This window comes from Ochlerotatus camptorhynchus, unplaced genomic scaffold (assembly GCF_037179485.1).
Source record: "Ochlerotatus camptorhynchus isolate MF236.1 unplaced genomic scaffold, CSIRO-AGI_Acam_v1.1 ptg000078l, whole genome shotgun sequence".
Taxonomy (NCBI): domain Eukaryota; kingdom Metazoa; phylum Arthropoda; class Insecta; order Diptera; family Culicidae; genus Ochlerotatus; species Ochlerotatus camptorhynchus.
Genome location: NW_027040568.1, coordinates 555639 through 582238, shown reverse-complemented (window position 1 = coordinate 582238; position 26600 = coordinate 555639). Strand labels below are relative to the sequence as shown.

General features: G+C 36.7%; 1 protein-coding gene across 1 annotated transcript in view; it reads right to left on the bottom strand.

The window, feature by feature from the left end:
• LOC135697852 (tribbles homolog 2-like) overlaps positions 1–25608 on the bottom strand; it is a 129087-nt gene extending 103479 nt beyond the window's left edge. Inside the window, exons 1-4 of the mRNA XM_065217712.1 lie at positions 25119–25608; positions 14934–15959; positions 515–643; positions 280–440 (exon numbers count right to left, since the gene is read on the bottom strand). Coding sequence (XP_065073784.1) covers positions 280–440; positions 515–643; positions 14934–15518 — 875 coding nt within the window. The 5' untranslated portion in view covers positions 15519–15959; positions 25119–25608. The remainder of the gene's footprint in view (positions 1–279; positions 441–514; positions 644–14933; positions 15960–25118) is intronic.
• Between the last annotated feature and the right edge of the window lie 992 nt (positions 25609–26600).

The following is a 26600-nucleotide window of genomic DNA, read 5'->3' as shown; positions in this document are numbered from 1 at the left end:
AACCCGACCTACAATACGGCACACAGCTAAATGATCCATGACCGCAGAGCTGTCGCTTTTGCTGTTGTACTGCTGAAAAACTCTGACGAAATATCGCCTACATTTTGCTACAATTTTGCAACGATCAACCGTTATAGCGAGTAAAAGATAGAGCAAAGCTATTTCTGACTCCGGGTGACTGACTGCGACAAATCAAAAATAGAAGCTCTTTCTCTTCGCCATCAACGTCGTTCCGGCAGATATTTAATCTCTACAGCGATGAAGTAAACGCGGACTTACCTTTCACTGTCGGCAAACACAAACTTTCGAAGCTTGAGATCACGCAGTACGATGCCCTGCTCGTGGCACGTCTTGACAACTTCACACATTTGGCGGAATAGTCGACGTGCTTCCGGCTCTCGCAGTCGCTTCCGGACGCGGACATGCGAATGTAGATCACCCTGCAGAAAGGGAGAAAAATTGAAAGTATAGATTATACGGCTTATGAAAGTATATTGAATCAATAATAACTCACCTGTGATGGTGCGAAAAATAGGTACGTCTGGTTGTTACCCTGAATCACTTTGTGCAGATAGTTCACATGCGGGTGACCATCCAGACGAAAATGGGCAGTTAGTAGATTTGAGCACGGGTTGTTGGCAATCTGAAAATACAGAGAAAAGAACGGATCATTAGATCACGACTCTGAGCGAAGACCGGATGGGAGAAACATACATAGTTCATTTCTGTCGCTGAATCTAGTTCAATTACAGCCCAATATAGATCACCCGCGGTATTGCATAGAACCATTCCATTTTAAAAAGGTGTTGCAGTCAAGTCATGAATGAAGCAAGCCTAGCCTACCCACAGCATAGCCAGTCAATCAATCAATATCCGATGGTGGATAGCGCCATCATATGGCGAATAATTGCATACCGTCCGTCGGTACATCTCTTTTTTCAGCTTCATACAAACGACCCAAGAAGCTTGAAGGCGCTATTTCTAAACATCATGCGAAAAAAACAGCAACAGACAATTTGTAAGGCCATCATCGCCGTCACCATTATGGCTCAGCAGACGTGAAACAGAAGCCATGCAGTGAGCAAAAATTATTGCGTACAACTACGACGATGATGATGACGACGACGACGACTGTGACTACGATGACGACAACAACGCCGCCGCCAACTCACTTGGTAACATTTCAATTGAGTTGCTTGGACCAGCGACGGCAGTCGGCCAATATGGCTGACCGCCCAGGCGCACGTGGCCAAGTATGGTAAAATGATTAAGTCTGGACAGCTGTGAATTGAATTATACTACAAGACTATAAAACAGCAACGGTACCAGCTTCTTCTTGGCGGGATTGCACGCGGTGCAACAAGGTACGTGCATCCAATTTGGGCTTGGACAAATGTGGCTTAGAAAATGTGTTGTAAAATGTAGATGATATCATGGGGATAATCATTAGAGGAATTTCGAAATTAGCAAGTCAGCCAAAAAAAAAATTAAGATGATAATCGTTAACAATTCTACTGCAAGTGACCAATCCCTTTTGTTTGACGATATGGCCAAGCTTGTCACTGCGTTCCGTCAATGTATACACATTGTTAGAGTCCGACAGTAAAGCGTCAAACGGACAAGGGTTCTTACTGGGTGTGGCATGTGGCTTCATTCTGTCTGCCTGCATCCGTAGATTTCTTGATTGTTCCTGGTGTTTCGTGATGATTTGAACTACTAAGACGAGCCATAATGAACGCTACCATGAATAAAGAAGAGTCAACATTGTAAGCGTTATTCTGTTGATTAGCAAGGCGGATAATGGTTTAAACCACGTTTGTATATCAGGAATGTTAAATTGACCAACCAGGCATGTAAGAAATCTTAAAGATACACCCAAGCAGGAAATGTAAAATTCTATTGAAGATTTGTATGAAAAGTATGCAGAATTTGAAATATTTTACCACATGAATAGATTCTGTAATGTGGTCGTCGGAAGGTTTTTCAAACAACTTTGTAATTATTATGTAAGCTTAATTTTCGAAAAAAAATGTTTTAACAAATTAACTGCGGCTAGAAAATCACCTCGAGAATGTCTATATATGCAAATATTTGTTCTTGTAGTTGTAATTACTCATAAATGAGTAAAAATTTACTCATTTAATGGGTAATCCCAGTTTCCCTCAAAAAGGCATACTTTGTAGTCATTATTGGGTATTGTGGGGTTACCGTGTCATGTAGAACTCCTACACTGAGACAAATGAACTGAAGAATTGCATAAGCCTCGACTTATAAACGACACATATGAATTTAATAAGCGTGACTTATGAATGATTTTCGGCTAACGTGAGGTAGCTCTTTCCAAGTAACATTGCAAGTTTTATCGAGGTTTTAAAACATGCTACAAGTCTAAATCATGGTCTGCAGAATCCTCATAAAACCAAAATTGTTACTTGGGTTATCCGCCTTCAACCATTTCATTTTTTCAAGCGTTAAAAAACGAGTGGTCAACACATCGGACCCGTAATCTGGACGTCCTTGATTTAGTTTCAGTTTTCACCGTTTTATTATTTTTTTGACGTAGCACTACGTCTTTGTCGACTATACTGGGGTGCAAATCAAAAAAATATGTGTGGTGAAGTAGTGTTAGGTTTTGAACGCTTGTAACTTTGTCATTTATAGATGAAATTAAAATCCAAATACGCCAATCGATAAAATATTACATTATAAACCTGCTGAAATGATTTTTTTTTTCCAATTTTTCTGTAATAAAACTTTTAAAAAATGTACAAATGATAATTTTATCACTGTTTTCGTGAAATAAGCGTTTTTCCCAAACCCAGTCATCATAATCGAGTACCATTTGGTTGCACATCGTTCTGAAAAGATATAAAACAGCACTGCTGTCGCGTTTCTCCTCATTACCGCTTCGGACGGTGTGGCACTTGGTCCTGCAGTAAGCAGGAGCAAGTCAGTGGTTAAAGGTGACTTGGGTCCCGTTCAACTAAGGGGCTGTTCATTAACTACGAGGGGGGGCAAGAATCCCACAAAATTGTCTACGTAGTTAATGAAAATCCCCTAATACGAAACAGGGAAATGTTATTTATGCAAAACACCCCCTCCCCCCTCCAACCTCTATAACGACAACCCGAAAAAAAACATGAACGGGAAATAAATGTTAAGCAAACTACATTGTAGTAAAAAAAAAAGTTCAATTCCGTTAATTTTTTTTACCCAACTACTGCCAGAGAGCTTCGAATTTGAGAAAAAAAAATCGCTCACAATATTTTGATGTTATTCTGTGGGTGATTTACCACCAAATGACTGTAAAACACTTTTTTTTCCCTTTAAATGATCCTTATTTCTTGTATTTGTGTGCTTTACATGTATTACTTTTCAAGTGACACAGATGCGTCTTTTCAACTTTAATTATTTTGAAATTTAAATTATTATTAATTACAGTTTCTAGTCCTAGTGCTGTTGACTGTAAAACATATCTGGTACCTCTATATATGCAATTAGATAAACATCCGAAGTCCATCCTTTTTTACATATTCTGCACAAAAATACTTTCTGCCCCGCCCATTCATAAAAAAAAACCGTGGGAAATCCTGTCAGGGGCGGGACATAGAAAGTATTTTTTGTGCAGAATATGTATAGAAGGAGGGGCGTCGGATGTTAACCCAAATGCGTATACCATGCATCATAAAGAAAGATTCTCTATCTACTGTTTCCAATTGGGTTCTTTAAGGGTATTGAGGTAAAGGCATATTCGTAATCTACATTAAACATGGAACCGAAATCCGAAATTTGATCAAAATTGGAGCACTGGAAGTATTTTGAATAAGTGCGATTACATTAGCAAATATCACCGTCTTAGCGCCCCTCAGTGGGACTTTGTATGGTAGCGAGCTGTCGATTTGTTAGTTTATTAGTACACTCCTATATTTTGCTTTAAACTTTGATTTGAAAATCGAGATGAAAGTCTATGGTTTCGAAAAAAATATCGTTGTGCTAAAAAAACGAAGCTCTTTCAGATGATGTATAAAAATCGACTCACTTTTTTAAAATTTAAGAACCCAATTAGCGCAATTACTCAGGAATGCTTGTGTGAATACAAGCCCGCGTTTCCATAAAATCCTATTTTGAGAACATTGAACATTGAGTATTATTGGAAACTAGAAACACAAACAAACAGACATAACACATAGAATATTTCTCACTGTAAAACATCGTCGCAAAAACATTACCGCCATCTGTTGAATACACTGTGGTGGGTAGTACGCTGAACAGATGGCGGTAGTGTGTAAACGTCAAACGCAAGGGAATTGACTATGCGCGCCACAGGTGGCGGTACTACCAACTACGATACTTTTAAATTGACCGTTAAATGCTTGTTCGATGAACAACTTGCGAGTGTTATGTCTGTTTGTCTGTGCTAGAAAGTTAGAATTTTTCACCAAACACACATTTTTCATGTCCATATGTAATATTCATAGAAAAAAACACGGCATACAATTAGACGCAGTGCGAAAATGACATGAATAGGTCCAACCAAAATCCATTACCCTACACCGGGGCAAGTAGAAACGCGTGGGGAAGTTGAAACGGTAGATGTAGCTCTTAGCGGAAGGGAATAATCACTGAGATTATTTCTAATATAGTTTGCGGTAGTACACAATGCCTCTCAAAAATAATTACAGTGAATATTCACTTCCAAAGAGATATACGTACTGTTTCAACTTGCACCGGCGTACCTTATCTATGATGTTTACTATCAAAACATTAAACAGGTGGAGAACCTGTATAAAAGCTTTTGCACTGACTTTGAAATTCAATAGCTGAATCCCCTAATTTTCAATTAATGTTGTACTAAGCACCTACTTATTGGAAACCAAACGTTTAATTTGAGAAAAGTCACAGTATTCTAGTTTGCAATCATTCTACGAACACGCTGTAAAGTACATAATGATGATGCATGGTAATTTTATGTTAGGGTTGTCCTCCAAATTGGAGAACAAAGAGGTGCTTAAACCCCGTATGATCGTTATACCCCTTCCTCCCCTACTTCGTAGACATATGAACCAACATTTTGTTCAATATTTAAAGTACCGTCTTCTGACAGGTAAAACAACTGTCTGTTGCGTTATCATAAAATGCAATATTCACTTTCTTCTCTGCTTCAGAAACCTAACTTAAAACTAATGATGGAGCTACTGGAAAAAAATAATGTATTTTTTGGCAATTGTTTTATCCCACAATATGCATGGCATTCTTGTGTACTATACTGCAAATCAACAAAAAATGTGTGACGAAATAGTGTCAGTTCCTATTGTAGTCAATGTCGATGTCAAATTTAGTGTACATTGATCACAGCAAAATAACTCAACATTGATCAACCCAAGGTAGTTATGTAAGGGAAATTCTGTCAACTCTTAACCATTACAGTAAATTTAAATAAATTATCTCATGCGTAAGATGAACCGTGGTCTGATGATGCTAACATGAATTGTCGCGAGTTTTGAACCATAACGGAAACATTGAAATACTTCAAAAATTTAAGATAAAGTATATTAATCAAAAATTCATGACATACATCAATTTTGCGTAGTTCTACATCATACTGCGGTCGTGTCTAGGACACAACCCTTTAATTTTTTGGTCAACATATTTTTATAAGGCTAATTAATGAAATTCATACCGATTTCTTGTGGTTAAAATTCAAAAGTGGTTATGAAGTTCTTACGATCTTTTGTCTCAGTGTAGAAATACTTGCTTGTACGCTACATTTCATTATAAGAACTGCCATTAAATTTATTGTAAAGGCAGAGGATGTAAGAAATCGACCTTTACATTTGATGTTCATATCATTTGTTTTGCGTGTAGAGTTGAAAAAACTTAAGTGGCATAATTGTTGGTCTTCTGATAACCTCTGATTTCTCAATCAATGAATAATGGCGACGACCCACCGCGATATGTCACGAGGGAAGTATCTAATTTGGCATAATATCTCAACTGTAAAATATTCTTTGAATTCCGTTCAGGGTTCTACTCGTTACCTTGGAATTCTCCCCAGAACAACCCTAGAATGCTCCTCAAAATCATCCCTAGAATACTGTTCAAAGCGTTTCCTTGCAGAGTCCTATTTCTTATTGCAATTTCAAGAGCAAAAATCTCATGATTCACGAGGCTCATAGATCTGTAAATTGCAGACTGTTTTTGATTTTAGATTCATAAATTTACAAAAACTTTAACATGACTTGTGAAATTGCGAAGTGTAATAAGAAAAAGAACTTGATACGGAATTACCTACAAATCTACCAAAATAAATCTAAGAAATTCGAAACTCTTTCAAGAGAGTCTCTACAAAATACCATAATTCTGAATGTGTTTCCTTGTCGAAGTTCTTTGGAAATTTTCCAAGGCTCATAATAAGTGCTGCAAAATATCGATCGTACAGGGCGATATCGACAAAGCTTTCACTAAATGTAAATGATCTTAAAATGATACCATGAAATTAGTCATAGAGCGATGCAAAATTTAAAATTTTTGTTTCACAGTGCTCAAACGGTTTCAAATCGGGCTCTATCCATCCTCCCAAAATTTTAACTCATTTAGGTAAAAAGTGACCACTTGAAGTTGATATCAGAATTACTATGGGAAAAGCAAATTTGTTGTTCATGTCTTTCTATTATTTATTATTTGTTAACGGTTCAAACCGCTGATGCCTTATGATCATGTTCAATCAACTGCTCAGCAGGCAACATTCGTCTTTCTGGCGCTTGGAATAGAGCTAAAAAATCACGGCTACTATATCACACTGCACAATACAGTGTTGCCTACAAAGCAGCTGCAGTAGCTAAGAAAATTTCCTACAAAGCTATCGAACTTTTTCTCAGTACAATTTAGGAAAATGGTAGAAGGCATTGAAAAAAAAATGTTTGGATTTCCCATACAAACTTTAAATCGTTTGTGCGATGTCAGTTTCTAACCAACCGAGTTCAAATTTTGGGAGGTTAATCAAGACCCGATCTGAAACAGTTCAAACACTGTGGAGGAAAAAAAAATAAATTTTGCATCAGCCTAATGCCGCGTATACACTTGTATGACAAACTATGACCATGATACCACATAAAAAAATGATACAAGTGTGACCATGGATGAGCATGAGTTTTATTATACAAATAAGGCTCATTTTCATAGTTTGTCATACAAGCGTATCCGCGGCATAATGTTCAGGCTTTGTTATTAACTAAATTCCTAAAGAAATTAAATTAATTGAGCAAAATAAAGTCATGGATCGGTCACAGTATATAAACCGTATGTACGTCCTCAACTGCATGGATAGCAGTAATGTGAATAAGAATTCACAAACTTACACGTTTTGTTACCAGGGGAATGAAAATAAATGAGATTTTTTTTTCCTTGGTTTGTTTTTCGTCGATCTTGTTTTCCGTGATGAGCAGCAATGCTACCTACGCCAGGAAGGCAGCTCCCACCCTTGGACCCTACATATCGACTCATCAACTCATGAACCGGGGACCAACGGTTTTCCTTCCCTTGATCAGAGATGTTATGCCTCAGAACATCCCGGCGGCGCCGACTGGGATTGAACCCAGGCCTGCTGGGGTGAGAAGTAATCACGCTTACCACTACACCACCGGCGCCGCTAAATGAGATTTTGACAAAGGTTTGTGAGAACGTCAATTCTTCCAGTGACGATATCAAAAATAATTTGGTCAATAAGAAATCTTAGTGACAATGACAAACTTAGCTTTGCTCTCAAACCAATCAGATCAGTTCAAATAATCTAATCTGGAATCTTGGAATTTTTACAATTTTTTGACATCTTCAACGTTTATCAACAAAATCTTTAAAATTTAAAAATGCAAGAATGTGCAAGAAATCCTAGTTTGTATGCATTAAAGAAATAACTTGATCCAGAATCTAAAGAAATGACATGACTCAGCATTTTCAAGCAAGTCCACAATATTTTCTTTCGACCAAGAAATTTCGAAGTCCAATCTCTAACTTTCTTAAATTCGGCCTAATGATCCGTTCAGCACAGTAGCGTTTCTGATATTCTGTTTACTGTTGTGGGTCAGCAAATCAGAAAAAAATCAAAATGTCCGAGATTATTTGTGGTAGGATATAATGCAATAGTGCACCAGATCTGCGTTTAACTGGCTTAACGGTTACATTTAAGTTGTTTAATAATTTATGACGATATTTGCACATCAAAACTCCCGTATAACACATTTTACAGATATCTCAGCAAAAGTGACTTTTGTAGATATTCAGCAAACAAACGTTTTTTTTTTTTTTTTTTTTTGAGATCTCAGTAAAACAAGTTACTATAAGTATTCGGCGTTGCAAAACTCGGCAAAAAATTGCCATGATGAAAAAAAACAATTCTAAGTTCCATAATCTGGGGGCATTTGGTTTAATAATATGTTAATGCATCCATCAATTTTATTGAACATTTATTTCAATTTTGACAAATATTTCATGATTAGAAATTCAACCTAGTTTACGTAAAAAAAAATCAGAAAAGGATTTTGTAAAATTTGAATCCCAACAGATATTTTAAGCCTGATTAAGTTTATATGATTGATTTAAATGCTTGTGTAGCTTTCAAATTTCCAATTCATTAGTCAAGTAATCGATATTTTCAAATTTGAGATTTTAAAAATGTCGTAAATATAAACAAAACACACAATATATGATAAGTAATCATGCAGAACGATAGAGACCTAATAGCTACTGAGTTTAGTACCATTAGTTTGACAGTTTCTATATTTATAGCCTTAAGTGATCAGCCCCCATCCCATATTACGGTATGTAGATCAGCCCTTTGAACATCTTGTATAACGTCGTTTTAATACAACTATAATTAAAACAAACACTTGGTGAATCACCACGTCACCCCATTACAACGCAGTTTTCAATGAAACTAGGTATTCCCTTCCCAATCGAGCTTCATTCATCTTTCGCCCGATAATTACGTCATACTTGACTAACTTTTCGGGCCAAATTACTTCCACGAATCCGCACCCGCCACTATGATTACGTTTGCGCCGCGAAAGGCAAAATCATTTCAATACACCTACGTGTGTCTATATTGAGATTTTAAAAATAAACAACCTTTTCTCGGCCAAGAATTTAGCTACTCGACGAAAAGGCGCTGTTGATTAGATCCAACCAAGATTCGTTCAACGACAGCAACTATTAGCCAATGTTGCGTAAGATTATAAAATTATAATGTATTGCCTGCTGGGCTGCGTAGTAAACAGGAAAACCCGACGATCCAACGCTCACAGGTAAAAACCGGACGGTCACGATGGTGGGTTCTGATCAAAACTACGTCGTTGCATAGAATTGGGAAACAATGTTTACAGTTGGGTATTTCAGGAACCGTACAAGCGTCCATACTTTGCGCGAAATATTTTTTATCGCATGCTCGATGCGAAATCACACCACTCGATACACACAACAGGATGACCTACGTGATTCGCATGCCACGGTTTGTTTTTACCCATTGGCGCAATCACTATGTTTTGTTTGTGTTGCGAAATTGCTTGATATAGGAAATCCCTATTGTAGTGTTTCGCATTGTGTTCGTACCTTTATGCAAAAACAACTTCGCGCCATCGCACATAGGAGTATTTGATACACAAAATTGGTCAAAAGTCCGAAATCTTAAATGCATAAATCTCATGGTTTTTTAGTATTTCTTTTAGTAACAACATATCGTAGTCCTCACACATTTGCCATTTTTTCCTGAATAATGCTTTTCTAAGCCCACCCAACTGTCATTATTAGAAGCTCGAGAGTGCAAAGAGATGAATAATAGATAGAACATAAAGATAATAACTTTTAGCATAGTGATTCCAAAGGGTAAGTGGACCGATTTTCAACAGCTTTCAGGTATAAATACACGGAAAACAACAATGAAAATTGAACCATAAAGTTGGTAACATTAAATTAACGATTAATACCCTGGACAGACTATGGCTTATATCATGTAATATAGGCTGTCTTGCAATGAGCACTCATACATTGGATTTCCAGTGAAAACTAGATGTATGAGTGTTCATTGCAAGACAGCCTATATTACATGATATAAGTCATAGTCTGTCCGGGGTATAAGTTACTTTTCATGATTTTCCCTGCATACATTATTCACCAAAAACAAAGATCAAAGTCTTTGGAACCTGGTTCATCTTTGCAATTTTCTTGGCAATTTTCATGGAGCTTACAAATTGCACTTCTAGGTGAATTTCTTTTTCATGCAATTTTACATAAAAACATATTACTAATTACCAATTTCAACAAAAAATCAATAGAGTTTTGGCCAACTTTTTGGGTCAGATACTCCTATGTGCATCGGTCGTTTGTCGCTTGGAATCTAAACGTTAGACGAAGCGCCACTACCGTGTGATGATCATGCGATATTTAGCAACCAGGATCACGTTATCGCCATGTACGCTACGAACGTACGTAGTAACAAACAAACAAGAGTAAGCTTTTACGCTGTACACAACATGGCGGGCGGTGATAAGCGACCGCAAATTGTACAAATGCCCATGAAGGCCACCTGAATTGATTGCTAATTGGCTACAGGCTACGGGAGTTCGAGGAATATTCCATGCAAATGTAAACGTTTTGAATCTTTGTTTTTGCAATGGTATTCGCGATGATTGGTGTTTATTAGTCGCAATAGAATGGTAATGAAAAGGGTGTAAAGGTTTTGCACACGTTGGCTGTGAAAATTACCATGAAATTGAATAGAAACGAACATGATATCATCACGGATGGGACGGAGGATCATTCCATCACGTTCAGCATTTGACACCGATTCCTCGAGCCAAAGTGTATTACGAAGGTACGCGATAAAAAATTTCGTCATAAATCGCATGAGCCTCGGAAGGAGGAGGAATCACTGCGTCACGCTAAGCCACCGATCCGGTTCGAGTAGAATCGATGGCGCGTCTACTATGGTAGCCGTCGATCATCGTGTCTACGTGTCCAACTGGTCGTAGAACGAATCAGCGCAATTTTAATAATTGGAAGGTGAAGTTAGCATTTTATTTTTCCGCGGTACGTTCGCGCACTGATAAAGTTCAAGGACGTTTGTATACGTGAGAACGCGCTAGTCTAACTGGTGAAGTCAGTGTACCACATGAATGAATGTAGTGATAAGGAACGCCCACACTGACTGTTGTGGTTACTGTTTGAAATTTAAGGAGATAACAAACGGCTCTCGGGGAATGGTCTTAGGCTGTGAACCATTTGCCGAGTTAAATTTAACTCGTGGTTAAAAGTGACATTTCGAAAGTTATTTTCTATGTTCGAAAATCCCCGTGCTGTCGATCAACCGGTTTTCAACCCACGGTTGTCAAAATTTAACTTCTTGTTTGTCAGAAATAACCATGCTCGGATAGCACGGTTCTTCGATAACTTTCCATCTGTCAAATTTTAACCAAAAGTTAGAATAATCCACCAAATGGTTCAGAGCCTTAGAGAGACCTTCCAAGCACCAAAGCAAGCTGGGTGGCAGATTCTTAAACACTCATCTTCATTTGTCCATTATGTAATTCAGCATTCGGTTGAAACTCGTGGTGACAAAAACTCATGTAAAGCTAATACATTTTTGATAGGAAACCTAAAAAACAAGGCAGGGCTTGGGTAGCGTCACCCTAATCTCAAACTATCTGTGTACCAACTGTCAAAACCAGGGTGGCTACTGAATTTAAGAAATTATCGGTTTCATATAAGCAGCTAAAGAAATAAATGCCGGCATGATTGATTTCAGCAATTGATGTTACTGGGAAAAAAAAGTTAGGGCATTTTATTTTAAATGCAGAAACCGGAGGAAACCAACCCTCTAATGGAAAATAAAATAAATTTTAAGAATTTTGAAAATTGATAAGGTTCGAATCGCAACAAATTGTCAAATAATGTTTTATAATTTAGATAATTATTCAAAGGTTTAATAAATTTGAAATGTTTTTATAAAAGTCACAGAATTTTGAAATTTATTTAAGTTACATATAAATTATTCAAATGGCACGAAACCACATCGATAGATTGAGCATACCCATAATCTTAGAAAATAATGAGCTCTACGCAACATTTAAATTTTCAACATTGCAAGAGAATATTTTCAAATTTAAGGCTAGGTTATTTTTTTCATATTTTTTTAACTTTGTGACATTTCTGACGACGTTTTAGAAGATCTCCGATTTTAAAACAATCAAGGCACCTGGACATTCATAAAATTTTAAGATTTTGACACTTTAAAGAATTGATTTATGAATGCAAAATAAATTGAGGAAAATGCGGACGAATTCTAGGAACAATTCTGAAGAAATTCTGGGGAGAATAACCGATGGAATTTGACTAGAAATGTCAGGTCATTTTTTAAAATATTTCAAGAAAGTTTTAAGGAAAACTAAAGGTGAATCCTAAGGTAGTTCTGAAGAGACTAGAATTCCATGGTGTTCTAAAGCATATCAGAAGGAAGTTCAGGGAGAATTCTAACGGAAATCGGAGAAGGGTTGAAAGAGAATTAACCCAATCCGAAAACTACGCCTAATGATGACCTACGACTGAAAATCTCTTAAATGCTGATCAATTTATTAATCAAAAAGATGTTTTGAGTAGAGCTGCTAATTCTTAATACATATCAAAACATTTTTTGCAGAATTTCAAGCTAGTTTGAATGTAGTTTCAATAGATTCTAATTAATTCTATAAGGGAACTCAAAGGAGAGTTTCAATATAATGCCAAGAGATCATTTTGAGAAGAATTTCAAGGAAATTCAGGGGTAATTGTTATGGAACTCTGAGGTGAAATCCAAGGAAATGTTGGGAAAACATTTTTTAAATTATTGATGACATATCAAGACATTTCCAAGTAATATTCAAAGCGAATCCTTAAGAAAATTATAGAGCATTTTCACGAGAATCATTAAGAATATAAAGAAAAATGTAGAGCGAATTCCAATTTTTTTCGGGGAATTCCTTACGTGTTCTATACTGAATTCCGAGACTGTTATGTAGGAAATTTTTAAGGAATACCGGACAGAATGATACGATTATTGAGGGTAATCCTGAATGTAAAATTTTAGACTGATCCTAAGAAACTCCTTGAGACATTTGCAAAAATATCCTGAGACAATTTAAAAAAAAAGTGAATTTGCACATAAAAAATCCACATTCCATACACAGAAACTCAAGATTCAGGATTAACAAAAAATCTCAAGATTCTGAGACTTTGATTGATTGTAAATTTTAAGATTCAGGTCTTAGAAAACTGTTCTAAATTATGGGGCTAGAAATTTCAGGAAAGTGTACTTATCGAAATAGATATGAGCTTCCTTTCTTTGATTAACATCCTCACGGCTATGTTAAGACATTCCAGAATAATAAAAAAAATCAATCTGAGGCTAATAATACATTCAAAATGTGGGATTTAAAAAAAAAACAAATTTAAAAAATCTCAGATTTCACCCTGAAAATTTTTCAATGAATTTAAACTTGAAAGAACTTTCAGGAATCTAACAATTGAAAGATTTTGTATAGACCCTTTTTGCTAATTTTGTGAAATAGGGTAGGGCACTACTTCAGACTAATCGCCCGTTTAGGGCCTATCGAGCATTTATGATTGCAGCGTGAACGTGTCAAACATACGTTTTGTACGATGCTTCTACTATATAACTGCAAGATGAAGTGTTGAAGAACGCAAAATAAGATCTCGAAAACAAAAGGCGCACTTGAAGTGTACAAAAGGCGCACGCGAGTTGACTTTTCTTTTCGTTCGATAGGCCAAAGAGAATCCCACTGACGATTCAATGGCTAATAGGCAATGGCCAGAAGCAGTTTTGCATTTCCAACAATAAACCAATATTTCGGGACCTCTTATCAGAACTAACGGTACATAGGGGTAAGAGGGGCATAGTGAACAGGTGGGGCATAGTGAGCATCCCGTGCACCAGCTTGAACTTCCGGCCGTTCGGAACAAATTGGTTGGTAGTAGGATCAATACCATAATGATATTAAACCTACTACAAGTTGATTTATTTCATGCAGCTAGAGATCCAGGGCCAAACTGCGGGATGCTCACTATGCCCCACCTGTTCACTATGCCCCTCCTTCCCCTATGGAATGGTAAATAAATTTAGAAGTCATCTGTAATAATAACATTCCGTTTGGTGCTAAACTCTGCTAAATTAAGAAAGACTAAGTACGGGTTGTGCTTAATAGGCCAGGAATGGGGTAGTTAACCCTACTACTTTTTCTGCTTTTTTGCATACAAAATAAATCGCCGTAACATTTTTTACTAGTGACATCTGTTGCGAAAATCAACCATACAATTTTCATGGAATTGTCCTCAGAACTCTTCTTAAAATTTACCTGGAGCTCTTCTCACAATTTCTCGGAGTTTTTTCATAATTGCCTTTGAATTCCAGTCAAAACTAATTTGAAGTTCATCCCAGAAATACCTTGGAATTCCTTCCATGCATGTCTTGAAATTTTTCTCTGAAATAGATTGGTGTAGTGGCGTCACCCGAACCTCAATCTACCTGTTCAACAACTCTCAAAACGTAATCAAACGTAATCTTTGACACTAGAAGACCCTGTGCCTTTTGAGACTGATTTGAATGTAAAAATGACCATTTTTTTTAAATTGATGAAAAGATAAAAAGTGAGGGCACGCGACACCACTGGTGTAATCACTGTTACGCAAAAAAAAAATCTTCTAAATTCTTCTCAAAATCCTCTTAATAATTCTTCAAAGTGACAGAATCTTGTAAATCCAGTCCAGTCCAAAAATATTTAAAATTTTCCAAGGTTCAGAAGATTATTTTTTCTGAAGAGAGAATCAAGTATTCTTGAATTTTCATCGCAATTCACTAATAAATAAATAATAAATAACAACGCCACTCTTACCTTACAAACCAGCTCTTCCTGAGTTTTGATGTCGATGCATCGGTATAGCGAACTACCTTCGACACTGTCCAGCAGAAGATAGCGCTCCGCCAGGACGGCAGCATTTAGCGGTGGCGTCACGTTGGTCGAGATGGCATCCCGCTGCGGATACAGAGCCGTAGAACCGGCTCCGGTAGCAACGTTCACCGTTCGACCTCCCCTACCACCATGCTGTTGCTGCTGCTGTTGCTGTTGATGATGATGATGGTTCCGGTAGCATTGCCGATGGTACGGACACTTCTTGTTGGCAGGACCATTGTTGGCGGCGGATGCAGCTCCGAGTAGCGCGAGATTCGACGCGGATGACGAACCGGATCCGGAAGCCGCCGCAGCGGCAGCAGCTGCTGCTACGGTGGCCAGCGCAACCGTACCCGAGTGATTCACGAATGTTACCGTCGCGGGAATCGTCGCGGTACCGTTTGCTGAAACCGTAACCGGAATCAGCTGCTGCGAAGACGTCGACGGGACATCATCGGGTTTGTTCGCGAACAGACGCGCGATATCAACGCCGGTCGGAACGGTGGCAGGCGTATTGAACGTATCCATCGTTATGCAATTTTTACTTTTATTTTTCGATAAGATTAGAAAGCACCGATAAACTTACGTTACTACTATGTACACCACGAAGAATGCTTTTTCTTCAAAGATGTTTCTTAATAGATATAGCTCAACAAATCTTCCGTTGCACTCCTGAATGCTTCTCACGCTAGGTTCTCAATGCCTTGAATGAGCCATTTTGTCGCTGTTTTCACGATTTTGTTTCAAATCTCACACTGCTAGAACATGAACTTTCCTGAAGCTTCAATAAGCTTACAAATCATTTTCTATTTCAACGCAACTTTTTTACATCAACTAGGATATTTCAACTGATTGCACTACCGTATTTCACCAAATTGCGTTATGGAGCAGAACTCTTCGTATAGCCAGAAAATACATAAACATATGCACAATCGATTTGTGTTCTGTCTTCCTAGCTGCTGTTGTGACCTGAAATTAAAGTGAGAACATGGTTACATTTCTGTTGTTGCTGCCTCAGAAGACACCTTGATTACGAGCAAAACTGTGGTGATGAAATCGTTCGCCAATATTGAGTATATGGTTGTTGCCTTTCGGTTGGTTATTAAGCTTTAAGTTTGTTTATACGTATGTTGCTGCTTGGCGACTAGCGGAAGGACAACTGGAAAGTTGAGCTTACCGCTCCACTTTGAACGAATCAACTTGTGTACCAAGTGCAACGCGTAGTGAGAGAATGATTAAGAGTTTTGTGTCAAGTCATCAACCAATCAAACAAAGCGATAGCAGGAACGTGTGGAAACACGTTTACGGAATGACTGGGACTGCCTTCGGGACTGAAAGTAGAATGTCAGTACTAGTCACCGTCTACTGGCATCAGATTGGGGAAAGACACAGGCCAACTAACCTGAATGAACATGGAACAACCTGGGAGGAATGTTCAGTGGCTTGACGCATGTTGTAAACGGTATGTAATGATAGCTAGTACTAGGTTCTTGATTCAGCCATAGCTGGGTTGGTTTCATCTCACTCTATGTTTTAGTAGTGTGACTCATGTACATACAGTGCTGCTCGATTAATGGCAGTGCAAACCGATACAGGTATTCCATAGCAAAACGATATAGTGGTTCTGATATTTTTGTTCCTTATCGCAGAACCACTTTTCAAAGATCAAAATATCAAATGAAAGGTAATTAAAAATACTCCTATGCGAGTAGACTACCATGCATTTTCATTAATTTACAGCGATTGAAACATGGTCACGACGCATGGTAGTCTAGTCGCAGTATTGAGCAAAAAACCAAAACTTTATAACTTTAAAAAATATAACTCAAAAATAAAAAAATAAATAAAACACCTCGCTGATTTCTTTTTATACGTTGCGTAAACAAGCCTTAATTTTCAATGAAAAATATAAAAATAATATTGCGCCCACTATTTACCATCCATGAAAACCATGAAACAAATACAACCAATGTTTTTCAAAGTAAAATCTCAAGTTTTCGTATCATTATATTTTTACTAAGAAGTATAACCTTTCATTTGATATTTTGATCTTTGAAATCGGCCAAGTGGCTCAAAAGTTAAAAAATTTTGAAAAAAAAATCGATTTTTTGGACCACCCTAACATGGAAATGGTCACCCTTATGACAAAATAACAAAAATACGGGTCTAATATGTATTTTGCGAAAAGCAACAAAACTACCAATTTTTACGAAATTCTGAGAACCACTATATCGTTTTGCTATGGAATTGCTGTAGCAGATAGTTGTGGTTTAGGTGTTGTGGAAAATATAAGATTATTTTTCTCTTTTAGCTCTCCTAAAATAAGGTATATTTGCATGTTTCAAACTTAAGATTAGCCCAAAAAAAATCAAATTATCTTAAGATTTTCATTCCTTTGGACCTATAGTTGCGGTAGTGTTCCTATAATAAAGCAATCCATAAGAAACCAATGCATTCCACTATTATAGGAACCAAAGTTAGCAACTACCGCAACTACTGGAACAGTGTTTCTATTCATGGAGGACGAGTTTTCTGAAAATTTATTCTATTTAATTACAATGTAATATTTTTCTAGCAGAATAGAGCTTGAAAGCTATTGATTGACGTTTAAACATTGTATATTTATTTTTAATAAATAAATTGCCTTTGTCAGTAGCGAAGGTAATTTATTAAAAATTAAATATACGATGTACATTAAATCTATAGCTTTCAACCTCTAATTTGATAGAAAAATATAGCATTGTAATAAAAATGCATATACAGCAAAAAAAATCATTTTGATATCACATCAAAGTGGATGCACTTCAATTGTGTCGAAAACATGGTGTAATATTACTTGCCAAAAAGAACAAAATTATCATTAATACAGTACATGAACTGAAATGACGTTGTTTTTACTGAATTTGTTTATTTTTATGGCCATAAAAATAACATGAGATTTTCTAGATGATTGAAGTACATCCTCTTGGATGTCAAATTAAAATTTATTTTTTGCTGTGTAAAAACTCGTCCTCAATTATAGGAATACTGTTCCAGTAGTTGTAATAGTTGCTTTAGTTCCTATAATAGTGGAATGCAGTGCTTTCTTATGGATTTCACTATTATAGGAACAATACTGCAACTGTAGGTGCAATGGAGCAAAAATCTTAAAGAAAATCAATTATTCTTTGATATGGTTGGGCTAATTTTAAAGTTGAAATATCCAAATATGCTTTATTTTAGGGAAGCTGATGAAAAATTATCCGGATTTTCCTGACCATACCGCAACTATAGGTACACCACTATTACTGGAACACCTACCACCCTACTGCTATGAGGTCGCAAATTTTGAAATGTATTAAGGTTCAATTTACTTTGACGCATTTTCGAAAAATTCAAACCCAGTTTATTTCGACGCATCATTTTAGATTGCAAAACGCTTGACGAGAGCTTCTTGCAATTTGATACGTTTGTAAGTTTTCGACATTGCACCAAAGTAAATTGTACCTTAAGCATACTGAATTCACTTTACTCTACTGCACCTAGCCTAAAACATATAAACATTAAATACCCTGCTATCATTCCAATACCATCTACACTAAAAATCCTGTCACTCAATTGTCCCTGCTGGAACGACTTTTATAGTCGCATAAAATTTATTTATTTCTTTCCTAGGTACAAGCAACCCTCCCGACCGAAAGTGACAAAAATTGTAAAATTTCCCCCTATCTTTACAACTTGCATCGTACAGCACCTCAAGATGACGATACTCTCCATTACCATCACACCATCGTCACTACCACCAGGTGCAATAGAAAGAACCATAAATTCCTCCAATATAACAAACTCAATGATCATCTCACATAAACCTTTATAGTTTGAAAGGTGTAACTTCTTCCCTCTGTGTTTTGTAAGTAGGTTGGAACACGAGTGTACCCCCTAGTTTACCGCTCCTACGTTTTCACAAATCTGGTCCCTTTCCAACTAATGACCAAGCTGCGAAGAAATGTGCAGGTCGATTACTGGAATCAATCGCTGTTGACAAGTGTTTCTGATTCACACACACACACTTGAGAATATCCAAAACGTATTTCCCCTCGAAATGGACTCATATTTGCTATAGCGATAATATCGTCTTTCGTTCCAAATATTTTCGTAACGTAGTGTAGCTTCAGTTAGGTCGGAAAGAAGACTCCCCATCGTGTGCAAAATTCAGAAATGCGCAATTAGTGGGCACAGAAATACTGTCTTCCCAAGAAAAGGCGTGCTTTATTACGTGTTTAATTGATAAACAACGCAAAACGACCCTAATAAAAAATAACCATAATCGATCGATAATCATTGAACTATTTCACAAATGGTTTGGATGATATCCAGAACACGGCGTTAAGCAAATTAACCATACAATTTTTATTAGGAGAAGTCCTTACACTGGAGGAGACGGGAAGGAACACGAGCCCGTCTACCGTTGTAGGTTCCGTAAATTTTGCAATATACATACAAAGCAACAATAAGAAGATGGCTTCCACGTTCAGATAAGATTTCTCGCACAAAAGCATATTACAGGTACGAGTAATTGCACGATAAGCTTTACACGCTTGACACAAAATAACGGCGCAATAGATTGGTGTTCTTATCAGTCAACGCCGTTATGAAAGTCTGTATTTCAAAATAAAATTGCAGGAATTTTCCGGTCAGAAGCAGATAATAGATTGTTCACTGATCTTGTGACTCATGATCTGTTACATTTCAGTGAAAGAAAAAGAGATAGCAATACAAAGTTACCCAAATTTTGAGTAAGATTGAAATGAAGAGTGAATATTCACCGATCATAAAATTGCTGATTGTGACTCTCTAAATGCGAAATTGACCGGTTTTATGTGGCAACCACATACATTACAACCTCTTCTTGTTACATACCCATTAAGATCTACCAGTGGTAGACTACCACCGAAGCCTAGTCCGATCTACTTCAAAATAGGGGAAAAGGGTTGTTTTGTAATCAAAGGAACACATATTAGTCATTTTTACTTTTTATGCCTTATTGATAGTAACAAGACTCGGTTTTGTCCACCGAAGATGATATTGAAACAAGGAAAAAAATAGGTAGATATTTTTCATCTACGTGATACCTACACGGATAGAAATCTCCTTATACCTTTTGGCAAATTTCTATTGCTTATTATTCATAAAATGTATAAGCCAACTAATAGGCAGACGCCTTGCAAAATGTTAATGAAGATCATGTGTCAAATGAAATGTATAATCGGTCACACATACCTTTTATACATTCTTATAGGACCTATGTAGTTTATCTTATGGAATGTATAAGACTGATGTTTTGGCAAAAATGTATAAGTGAAACGCATGAATAAAATACATAATTGATTTTCGTTTCGTGTAATCTTTTATTCGCTGTTCTCTAGTTTAAAGTGGTTAAGACTACGATCCTGTGCGCCTTTGGAGGGTGTTCCAACACTCCGAAGGGTATAAAGAGCGGGAACTTTCAATTAGGATCGATTCCTTGGGATGAAGGCAAGATGACAACTGTATCAAAACCGAATACTTCATCATTTCTCAATAGTGATGAAGTAATACGACATGCACTAAACTATACTACAATAGATCAAATGTGTTGAAATAAAAACGTGTTTTTATAGCAAACAAATGGCCGCTGTACTTGAGATCAAGAAAAATATTAAATAGTTATATTTTTTTATTCATTACGACAAATGGTGGTATCACATTTCCTGGGATGCCATTTCCCGGAATGTGATTTGCCGGAATGCCATTTCCCGAAATGGAACATTTTCTAAAATTACTTTTCCCAGAATGAGCTTTTCAAATGGACCATTCAGGGAAATCAGTTTATTTATATAATCGAATCAATCCAAAATGACGCACATTATATATTTAAAATGTCATAAATTTACGTATAAAAAAAGTTTGTTACAGTCCACTGCCCACTTGGCAGCTTCAAGTATCATTTTTTCCAAGTATTATGCCAAACGATATTATGCCGAACGGGGTAAACCCTTTTCGAACCAATCTCCAAGCTCTAGGGTCAGCTTCATAAGTTCACGGCAATACATCAGTTTTGGGTACACTAGAAAACCCCACTAACTTTGAGAACTGAATTTAATCCATGATAATCTTTGAAAATTGAAAATATTCCAACATTTTTTGGGTAACTATAGTTCCAGAGCACCATAATCTTCAAAAGAAGTCTTCAATGCCGACAAAACGTGAAAATCAGATACCCGGGTACTGCTGGAACATTCTGAAGGATTTCATAAAGTATTGTAGTTTTTAATGTTTCAAATTATTGGAGCACCTGCAGTTTCAAAAGTTGTGAGTATTATTACTTCACACACAACTGCCAGAGTGGGGTTTCTTGAGCTCTGATGTAAGAATCTCTAGAAATTTTACACACAAATAGTCTCATGAATGACGAATATCTCAGGTTTCTGACGTTATGGTGATTATCTAAAGAAGCAAGTTATTGCCACGCTGGACGTAATAAAATGGATGAATCTTCCACTCAACATACACTTATCATAGAAAATGAAGTCCTATGAATTTGTCCTGCAAAAAGTATTTATTAGATTAGCAGAACAAGTTATATGAGATCTATTGAAGAATCTAACTATTAAATTCTACTGAAATCAGTTTCAAAAATTTGCATTATCATTCTTCACAATATCAATCAGAAAGTTTGCTGCACAAAAAATGTTTAATAGTTGGTAAAACCACTGGAATAAAAAGTAAATTAATAGTTGCAAATATAATTATAACAATGTATTCATTTTGTTTGATAAGCTTTCCGCAAAATTCGTCCGAAAGAGCTATGAAAACGCGCTGTAACAATCCTGTGATTTGAAAAGTTCATCATGCGAATTCAAAAAAAAAATAGCATCTTCCAAAAGCATATGATACAAAACCGCAGTGTATTTCAGAAAATATCGAAATCATACAAAAGTTATGATATCGTAAAGCTAATAGTACGTTCAGACTATATCATGTAATATAGACTATCTTGATATCCACAGTCATACCTACGATTTCCGCTGAAAATTTGACGAATGAGTGCTCACAAGTGCAAGACAGCCTATATTACATTATATCAGCCATAGTTTGAACGTACTATAAGATTCGTCGATTATTATTTACAAGTCGATTTTTCTCTGTACTATATTATTCAAGAATATGCTGTGACACGAATATGATTTTTTTTTTATAATTACTTTATTTGTACAGGCTCAATCGAATAAACTTTACAGAGCCAAGTTATCCTTTGCGTTATACATTATTACTGTCTTAAATTTAAAGTTAAAGGAACTGGACCGAGTACTCGCGGTCTAGAAATATGAATGATGACCATGAATTCTGTATAGACTGTTTATTGTTGGAAGGTGTTTATGAAGTAAATAATTGATTTCCTTTATTTAATTGTCATAACAATCTTTATTTAATGATCAAAACTCTATTTCGAAAAAAATGAAGATCTCTGAATTAACAAATTTTCAAGATTCAGTGACTCAAATATTTTGCAAGAAATAGAAAATTCTGTGACCAGGCTTCGACCATGTTTAGAGGTAAACTAAAAAAATAGAAACAGAACAACTCGATTGAACTTTTTTTCTTAAAAATTCCCAGAGGTACGACATGGACAATTTAGGGGGAAGGAGTAAACGAATGTCCACGGTTCATTTAAAATAATTTTGAGAAAAAAAAATATGGAAGAATTTCTACGCAGGAGGAGCGGCTATCTAAACAAATCCTGTCAAAAGCTGTCCAAGAGGAATGTGGACAATCCCTGATTTGTAGCCCGGATAACTTCTGAAGGGTTTTATTTTAGTGTTTTTTTTAATTCCTAATAATTCCAGGATTTCAAGGTAGGGTTACGGTATGTAATGTGGGTCTAGTCCTTTCATTCGGCCTATCACGCAAATAAATAATTAATTAAGGAATATTACACAAAAAATAAGGAAAATATTGATCACTGATGATTGATAAATGTGTACCACACACAAATCAATTTATATCACAACATTTCAATACATTTTCAGCTCTCGTAAGTAATAAAACTGGTTGAGAATATCACTCTGTTCGGAGTTTTTAGCCGCCATGACTTCTAAGGTTAAGATGGGAAGGTTGCACTGACGATCATCAAATGGCCTGATTATGGCATTTATTGAATGGAATTACCTGATAATACACACTAGACGTAAAACTCACAGTTACTGTTTGAATATTTTATGTTTATTTTAATTGTTTAACAACGTTTTCACAAGTAAATCATGGACCCAACTTTAGGGACACATTTCTTTTCTATGTTCCTAACTTTGGCCCATGAAATTCATTTGACAGCATATAGCAATAAGAGTAACGTCAACAATGTGGTTTGCATTTGGATGATAAGGAACGAACAGGAAGGGAGATTTTTTCTGCCAAATCTGTATAATGAACATCACAATGTTTTGATTTAGATATTCTGCGGTCGAAAGACGATAAGCGAAATTTTTAATTTTTAATTTTTAACTTGAGTGATTTAATGTATTTTTCGTAAAATTTTCTCTAAGAAATGTTTTGAGGAATGAAGAGTATTAAGTTAACAGTGATAGTGATAAAAAAAAATACATAAGAAAACGTTACCAAGAGCGTTTTTTTTGAGAATCAAACAGGATAGGACGAAGTTGCATCCATAAATAGACCCAATTTGGGGACAATAGACCGATATTACATACATTTCCCTGGTGAGTTTTTGTCTTAAAAAAAGTAAGTTTTTCAACTTTTTGCGGTTCCTGATAGCAAACGACATGATAAGCATATCTAAGCATACCATTTAGCAGTAGAATATCGTTTGCAGGTAAATTAATTGATGAGTTATGATTAAAAACGTAATCTATGGCTGCATATTAGACCGAGGTTAGGGACGTATACTAGTTGCCACCCTGGAAAGAGTAATTGGACTGATGTAAATTTTGACATCATAGAGTACGATCTAGTTCAAATGGTTCCAAATCGAACTCTCCTAAAACTTAATTATTTTGTTTGAAATCTGACTTTCCACAAACCATTTAAATTTAACGTGAAAACTACTATGGGTAATCTGTAATGAGTTTCCATGTCCTTGTAGCTTTTTCCCATTTTAACATGTGGAAAAACTTTTAATAAATAAACTTATAGGAAATTGTATCATGTACTAGTTTGCTACAGACCACCATTCCTTATAAGAGGTGAAGCAAATTAGTTACTAATTATTTAAGTGAAGTAAGAAAAATATGTCTCATTGTACATGACATTTTAACGAATTATACTCTAGTACAAGTATTACATTCATTGTCCTTCCTAAACTCCGTTTTTCAAACAGCATACCGATGCACAATCTCCGTCCGTCCCCGTCGCCTATAGTTGCCTACGTATACAAAAATCACCAACACAAATATATCACTATTACGGTACTTTCGCCTCAATCTTCAAGCGGTCGTGCTTTCTTTTGTTTACGTTTTTTGCACTATCCCGCAACACGGTATCTAGTTGCCTTTTCCCATTCGACACCTTTCTCTTTCTCTCTTTTACACCATATTCACACAGCTACATAAATATCTCGGCCTACCGCTTCCACACAACTTCATCCAACAGCAGCAGCAACACGAAAACCAAAGAGACACCCCGAAATGAGTGGGCCAAGTGCACCAAAAATAATTTTCAAGGCGATCTCCGTTCACATTGAATTCAGAGGCAAACGAAACGAAACGTAAAAAAATTCTCGCCGAATCCATACGCAATTTCGCAACTCCGTCCATGCCGCCATTCAAGGGAGCAACGCAATAGATTGAAATCACAACCCGCCGCTTTTAGTGCTGAGCGGAGCATAGTAGTCGACGTCGCACACGCGGTCTGTCTCTCTCTCTCTCAGCACTCTACCCTAGCAACACATGTATAAACACACACTTTCAGCTACTATCCAGGGTCGTCATCGTCGCTGTATGTAGCAGCAGAGAGTAGGTAAGGTGTCACAATAATCGCAAATCAACTTTTTTTTATTACTCCTCTTAAGGCAACTACCACCAAACCCATTGACGTCTCGATTTCCACTATCACCCTTATCAGCCGAAAATGAGAATAATCAAAAGTAATCACTACCTCTTGAAAAACTTGATTCACTGAATTTCACGAAATTGCGAAAATCTCAATCCTTCACAGTAGTCTCCACACGTTTTGAATCCACTCAGCAGACACGGTATATCCTTTTCTGGTTCCAGCTCTCAGGACAACAAAATTCAGATAGTATTGTTGTTATCCTTTCTAGTTTTTCTCCTTCAGTTGCCGACTTCTACAGCACTATTTCAAAATACACTCGCGAAATCCAGTCGGATTCCGAAACACCTAGCTATCCGCGGCTGGTTTGCTTTGCTATTCCGCTCCACACACGCGATTGTAGTGGCAAAGCTCAAAATATACAGCACACACCGCGCAGTGTCGAGGCAAAGCGAAAACAAACTAGAATTTGAGCGAACGAACCGAAAATCAGAGAACCAAAAAGGTAACTGCGACGAGAGGGCACGTAAAAAAAAGCGGACCGCTACAGAAAATGCTTCAAAACACGTTGAAAGCCATTACTGTACTGAATCGAAATTCCGAACGAACTGTGCTCTGCTGCTCTGTGCAAAGCGTCAATTTGGCGTCGCATGTGTTGGGCGAGAGAAGCCACGCACGCTGTCATACAATCTCACACATACAACTACATCAGGCGGTCGATCTGAACAGGGATGCCAGGTGTATCTATAAAAATTTTCCGAGATCGATGAAAATTTCACTACTTAGGGTGAAGACATTTAATGTCTTCACCCTAAGTAGGCGCCCTATACACAGAAAAAAAAGTTGTTGAATATTACATCCAAACTGCTGCAACCAGGTCAATCCATCGGTTGTGTAATATAGCGTTGTAGGATGTACATCAATTTTACGAACAAAATTACATCCATTGATGTAATATTGTATCTGCTTTTTGCTATTACATCATTATTTATACATCAGCTTGATTTACATTGATCGATATTACATTTTTTTTTGCTGTGTAGAAAGATGACCCATATGGTGGTAACATAGAATAAAGGGCCACCTACATTAGATCCGCTTGCGTTTAAACCTGCTTTAATTTAAGGGTAATAAAAAGCAGTTTTCTTCCATAATAACACTGCCGGACAGTGGGGGTTAGATTGTACACACACACACACACACCTACATTAGATCCGCTTGCGTAGCGTTGACGTAAATTTGACAGTCAGACAATAGATTTAGCTGTCACTTTGCCGCAACGCATCCGATCCGGATCTAATGTGCGTGGGCCTTAACTTTAAGACCAGAAGGTCCTGAAGAAACGTGCTCAACTTTTTGACTCAGCTCTGGTACCACCCGGTGGAAACTAACGATTTTAAATTGGCTCACTACTTGACTAGCCTATTCGTCCCAAGCAAATCGATAACCGTACCCTATTTCAGCACTACAATATGTTTGTTTTGATTTTCTATAAAAGTTTGACAGATAAAATGAGGGGTTCATAGATTTCCTTATGTTTCGAGGGATGCATCGATTAGCTGGGGGCCCAAGATAGTACCAGAGCTG